The sequence below is a fragment of the Trichomycterus rosablanca genome, chromosome 22, assembly GCF_030014385.1.
Source record: "Trichomycterus rosablanca isolate fTriRos1 chromosome 22, fTriRos1.hap1, whole genome shotgun sequence".
NCBI lineage: Eukaryota > Metazoa > Chordata > Actinopteri > Siluriformes > Trichomycteridae > Trichomycterus > Trichomycterus rosablanca.
In genome coordinates this window covers 323,050-330,000 of record NC_086009.1, presented here as the reverse complement: position 1 = coordinate 330,000, position 6,951 = coordinate 323,050, and the positions used below count along the sequence as shown (strand labels likewise).

The window sequence follows — 6,951 nt, the reverse complement described above, 5'->3', positions numbered from 1 at the left end:
CAAACCCTGACACCAAACCCTGAGACCAAACCCTGACACCAAACCCTGACACCAAACCCTGACACCAAACCCTGACACCAAACCTCGTCCCCAAACCCTGAGACCAAACCTCGTCCCCAAACCATGTCCCCAAACCCTGAGACCAAACCTCGTCCCCAAACCATGTCCCCAAACCCTGAGACCAAACCTCGTCCCCAAACCCTGACACCAAACCTCGTCCCCAAACCCTGACACCAAACCTCGTCCCCAAACCCTGACACCAAACCCTGACACCAAACCCTGACACCAAACCCTGAGACCAAACCTCGTCCCCAAACCCTGACACCAAACCTCGTCCCCAAACCCTGAGACCAAACCCTGACACCAAACCCTGACACCAAACCCTGAGACCAAACCTCGTCCCCAAACCATGTCCCCAAACCCTGAGACCAAACCTCGTCCCCAAACCATGTCCCCAAACCCTGAGACCAAACCTCGTCCCCAAACCCTGACACCAAACCTCGTCCCCAAACCCTGACACCAAACCCTGACACCAAACCTCGTCCCCAAACCTCGTCCCCAAACCCTGACACCAAACCTCGTCCCCAAACCTCGTCCCCAAACCCTGAGACCAAACCTCGTCCCCAAACCTCGTCCCCAAACCCTCCTCTGTTCCAGCATGTCTGTGCACTGATGTCCCTGAATGCCTCGTGGTGTGAGGAGCACACTAAGGTGTTTATGGATTATTGAGGTGTTGGAGGTTCTTCAGTGTCGTTCATCGTTGATTCTTCAGCACCGTCTGGTTCAGGCGTCCATAAACTTTTGATCTCGGAATGGCTGCGTCCACACGGTCCGTATTAAACCCGCTGTGAGATTCAGGAGCTTCTAACGTTCACATTCACTCAGATATAAACAGGTGTTAGGACCCAGACTGCTGGCACCAACGCCCCTCTGTTCCGGGACGCGGTCCAGACACTAAGCAGCTCCAGCAGGAGGAGAAAAGCCCTGTGGCAGTGTTCCAAAATCTCTCTGCTCACTAACACAGGGAACAGAGCGAGTGATGATCAGGAGCCGGTCTGCTTCATTACAGTGTTTATTTATAAAGCAGTCAAATAAACACCGGCACAAACACCAGCACAAACACCAGCACACACACCGGCACAAACACCAGCACACACACCGGCACACACACCATCACAAACACCGGCACACACACCAGCACACACAATCACAAACAACAGCACAAACACCAGCACAAACACCAGCACACACACCATCACAAACACCATCACAAACACCGGCACACACAATCACAAACATCATCACAAACACCAGCACACACACCGGCACAAACACCAGCACACACACCGGCACACACACCGGCACACACACCGGCACACACACCGGCACAAACACCAGCACACACACCAGCACACACACCGGCACAAACACCATCACAAACACCAGCACACACATCAGCACACACACCGGCACAAACACCATCACACACACCGGCACAAACACCAGCACACACACCGGCACACACACCGGCACAAACACCAGCACAAACACCAGCACAAACACCAACAAACACACCGGCACACACCATCACAAACATCATCACAAACACCAGCACACACACCGGCACAAACACCAGCACACACACCGGCACACACACCGGCACACACACCAGCACACACACCGGCACACACACCGGCACAAACACCAGCACAAACACCAGCACAAACACCAACAAACACACCGGCACACACCATCACAAACATCATCACAAACACCAGCACACACACCGGCACAAACACCAGCACACACACCGGCACACACACCGGCACACACACCGGCACACACACCGGCACAAACACCGGCACACACACCAGCACAAACACCAGCACACACACCGGCACACACACCGGCACACACACCAGCAAAAATACCATCACAAACACCATCACAAACACCATCACAAACACCATCACAAACACCGGCACACACCAGCACACACACCGGCACAAACACCAGCACACACACCGGCATGTTGTGCTGAATCCTCCTGTGCTGGACTCACACAGTGTTCCGCTTTCACCTCACCTCTCCCACCGTCCCGATTTAACATGAATCAGCTGCAGTGTTTATCTGTGACAGAAATCCCCACATCCATGAGCCAAAAATAATGAGACTGGAGTCTGGATCAGATCCACCACCACGTCACACACACACACACACACACTTACAGTGGAGGGTCTTTCATCTCACTCGCTTTCATCTCTCTATGGCTTCCAACACACACACACACACACACACACACATACCATATGCACACACACACAAACCACCACACAAACACAGAAAACACACACCTACACATGAGCACACACTATACACACAAACACCATTCACACACACACACACAAAAACACAAACACACACACACACCATACACGTACATATGAGCACACACCATTCACACACCACATAGAAAATACACACACACATATGAACACCAAACACACACACCATACAAACACACATGAACACACACACACATCGAACACACACCACACATGCCTCCCACACACACAACACACACACACACCATACACACACATATGAACACCAAACACACACACCAACACACACTTACACATGAGCACACACCATACACACACCATACACACACCACATAAAAAAACACACACCATACACACACACTCACATAAACACCATACACACTTCACAGACAAATAAACATACACACAAAGCACACACATACACACACACATCATACACACAAACACACACATCACACATTTGTAAAGCAACACTCTCTTCTCTTCATCTCAGCGAGGAATCAAACACAAACACTCTAAACTATTCAGATAAAAACAGAACCCTGAACCTCCCGCCCCCCCGACCCCACGATCAACATTCAGATTTTAACTAAACTAATGTGAACGTCTGTCCTGTTAATAAAGCACCTAGAATTGAATTGAGCGAGCGAGAGCAAGAGAGAGAGAGACAGTGAGAGAGAGAGAGAGACTGTGAGAGAGAGAGAAAGAAAGTAAGACAGAGAGAGAGAGACAGTGAGACAGTGAGAGAGAGAGACAGCGAGAGAGAGAGAGAGAGAAAGTAAGACAGAGACAGAGAGAGAGAGAGAGAAAGAAAGTAAGACAGAGAGAGAGAGAGAGAGAGAGAGACAGTGAGAGAGAGAGACAGCGAGAGAGAGAGAGAGAGAGAGAGAGAGAGAGAGAGGAATGAAGGACGGACTGGACGGAAAATATTGCTGTGTATTTTCCGTCTGATTCTGGCCGCTGCGACACACTGCTCCATTCTCCCTCCAGCACCCGCACAAACACGGAGAACCAGGAGGATCACTCCAGCAGCTTCCAGCCACAGAGACCCTGACCACCTGAGTCCACCAGGAGGGACAGGAGGGGGTCCTATGTAATTCGGCTCGTCTGAGGGTCTCTGTGCAGCGCCTTCGATCAGCCAACAGGGGACGTAACTGCTGCAGTGATGAGGAATCCCCTCCGCCGGAGTTATACCCTCCTCATCACTGCTGCAGTTACGCCCCCTGCTGGCTGATCGACGGCGCTGCACAGAGACGAGGGATAACGGAGATCAGTGCATGACTCTCAGTGCACGATACGGATATCTGTACGGCCTCCTCGATTGAGGAGACAAACAGTCAACAGAACTAGAACGGGCCTTCCCTAAACTGTTTGCACATGTTAAAAGTACACAAACAATTCTAAGAGCGTCAGGGACCGGCTGAATCACCCGAACTCAGTATTTATACGGGTGTCCACGTATTTTCGGCCATACAGAGCGTTAGAACGTGCCGTGTTGTGTTTTTAAGGTGAGCGTGTACAGACTGCTCACCAGAAGGAGGAACTGAGTGAAAGGTTCAAGCTTTCCATCCACCCACGTCCACCTCCTCCTCCTCCACCTCCTCCACACGGCACGAGTTACATAAGCACACGGCACAGAGCTTCCACCGCTCACTACGTTCCAAACCCCGTCCCTCCTCCTGTAGGACACCACAGCACAACGTCTCAGAACCGCCCGGTCCACCTTAAAACACACGCCGGCCCACCAGGGTGGGAGGGTCTGAGGGGGTTCCTCATTACTGCTGCAGTTACGCCCTCTGCTGGCTGATCGACAGCACTGCACAGTGTGTGACTCTCCGTGCGCGATACGGATCTCCGTATGAACCTGCCTGGTGCAGGTGAAAAGAAGTGGTCGGTCCTGCACATGTGTCGGAGGGGGCGTGTGCTAGTTACGACCCTCCTCGATCAGGAGTGGGGGTCTGCAGCAGTAGAGGGGAACTGGATACGACTAGATTTGGAAGAAAATGCAAAGAAAAACCTGCAGTAACTCAGGACAAACTGAAAGCAGCAGGAACAACAGTCACAGTTACAGTTACACAGAGACGCCTCCGCTGCAACAGAAACACAGAGATGTGAACACCACAGATCAGAACATTACAGAGCCCTCACCAGGCCTCGACCTCACACACATGTTTGGGATTGGAACATAGACCCCTCAGCACCTGACCTCACAACACTTCTTTTGACCCTCCCAGCAGAATAAAGGCTGTTCCAGCCACAGGGGCTCAGACTGGGGTCCAGTGCACCCTCCACTCCCCCTGTTACAGCACGGCTGTGTCTCAATCCACCGCTGCCCATGCTTACACAACATCTCAACACTGCTTCTCACCGTGGTTTTCTAGGTGTGTCCTTGCTGTCACCTAGGGGGCAATTTAGAGCAACCAATCCACCTTCTGCATGTTTTAGGGAGAAAGGAGAAAACAGAGACAGAACGATCAAACCCAGATCAGCAAGAGCCAAAAAACCCACGAGATCTAAACATCAACACTTACAAAACAAATAAAACAGTAAATAAAAGAGTAAATTATTATTATTATTATTATTTTTATTATTATTTATTATTATTATTATTATTATTATTTTTATTATTATTATTATTTTTATTATTATTATTAATATTATCATTATTATTATTATTATTATTTTTATTATTATTATTATTATTATCATTATTATTTTCTATCCGCTGTGATTGAGGGAGTGACGAGGTTACTGACAGAACAAAGCAGGATCAGTACAGAGTCGTTCTGTTTACACTCGGTTACACCAAAAATAAAGTCAGGATCAACCCCCCTCACCCACCACCACCATCATACAGCATGTGGGGGTGTAACCAGGGTGTAACCAGGGTGTAAACAGATGTAAACGGGGTGTAACTCAAGTCAAGTCAAATTTATTTAGGACCAACAGATACAAAAACCCCTGTTGAGCAAGCTGAGGGCAACAGTGGCAACAGGATGTAACCAGGGTGTAAACAGATGTAAACGGGGTATAAATAGGTGTAAACAGGGTATAAACATGGTGTAACCAGGCTGTAAACATGGTGTAAATGGGGTATAACCAGGTGTAAACAGGGTATAAACATGGTGTAACCAGGGTGTAAACAGATGTAAACGGGGTATAAACATGGTGTAACCAGGGTGTAACCAGGGTGTAACCAGGGTGTAAACAGATGTAAACGGGGTATAAACATGGTGTAACCAGGGTGTAAACAGGGTGTAAACATGGTGTAACCAGGGTGTAAACATGGTGTAACCAGGGTGTAAACAGGGTGTAAACATGGTGTAACCAGGGTGTAAACATGGTGTAACCATGGTGTAACCAGGGTGTAAACATGGTGTAACCAGGGTGTAAACAGGGTGTAACCAGGGTGTAAACAGATGTAAACGGGGTATAAATAGGTGTAAACAGGGTGTAAACATGGTGTAACCAGGCTGTAAACATGGTGTAAACGGGGTATAACCAGGTGTAAACAGGGTATAAACATGGTGTAACCAGGGTGTAAACAGATGTAAACGGGGTATAAACATGGTGTAAACAGATGTAAACGGGGTATAAACATGGTGTAACCAGGGTGTAAACAGGGTGTAAACATGGTGTAACCAGGGTGTAACCAGGGTGTAAACAGATGTAAACAGGGTATAAATAGGTGTAAACAGGGTGTAAACATGGTGTAAACAGGCTGTAAACATGGTGTAAACGGGGTATAACCAGGTGTAAACAGGGTATAAACATGGTGTAACCAGGGTGTAAACAGATGTAAACGGGGTATAAACATGGTGTAACCAGGGTGTAAACAGATGTAAACGGGGTATAAACATGGTTTAACCAGGGTGTAAACATGGTGTAACCAGGGTGTAAACAGGGTATAAACATGGTGTAACCAGGGTGTAAACATGGTACCTACTCGCTTTGCCGGCTTTGGGCCTCTGCAGGAGTTTCTGCACGGTTAGAAGATCCTCGGTCTTCACGGCCTGCAGCAGCTCCTGGTCCTTCCCCATCATGGAGAGTGTGTTACAGCCCGAGCATCCTTAACGTGTGTGTGTGTGTGTGTGTGTGTGTGTGTGTGTGTGTGTGAGATCCTCTCTGTACAGAACTGATGGTTTCAATCCGTGCTGATGATGAGGAGGATGGTGAGGATGATGATGATGGTGGTGATGATGCTCCTGTGCACCGATATTCCGCTTCAGCTCTATAAATAACGGCGGCGCGTGAGTGATCCTACATCGGTGTCATGTCGGGAAAACGACGGTGCATTAGCGCGCACACCGAACCCGAGTCCGAGTCCGTCCTCCAGCCACCACACCGACACACCGGAGCCCCCGCAGCACCGGTCACACCCGCATGCTGCTAAATCCAGTCGCGTTCGGGGTTCCGATGTGAGACTGAAGCCCAAATCCCGAGAACCTGAGAGGTGCAGCAGCAGCAGCAGCAGCAGCAGAGTCCGCTCCCATCTCCGCTCCTCTCCGGGCTGCATCAGAGCCGCGATTCACTCACGAGTCGGTTCACTCCGAACGATTCTGTTCAAACCAACCGACTCCAATCCAGAAAAGAATCGTGACTGATT

The 6,951-nt window shown here is 49.4% G+C and overlaps 1 protein-coding gene across 3 annotated transcripts in view; it reads right to left on the bottom strand.

The window, feature by feature from the left end:
- Positions 1-6,942, bottom strand: part of caskin1 (CASK interacting protein 1) — a 41,166-nt gene extending 34,224 nt beyond the window's left edge. For all 3 annotated transcript variants that reach the window (XM_063018885.1, XM_063018886.1, XM_063018887.1), the window contains exon 1: positions 6,292-6,942. In XM_063018885.1, coding sequence (XP_062874955.1) covers positions 6,292-6,388 — 97 coding nt within the window. In that variant the 5' untranslated portion in view covers positions 6,389-6,942. The remainder of the gene's footprint in view (positions 1-6,291) is intronic.
- Positions 6,943-6,951: the final 9 nt, after the last annotated feature.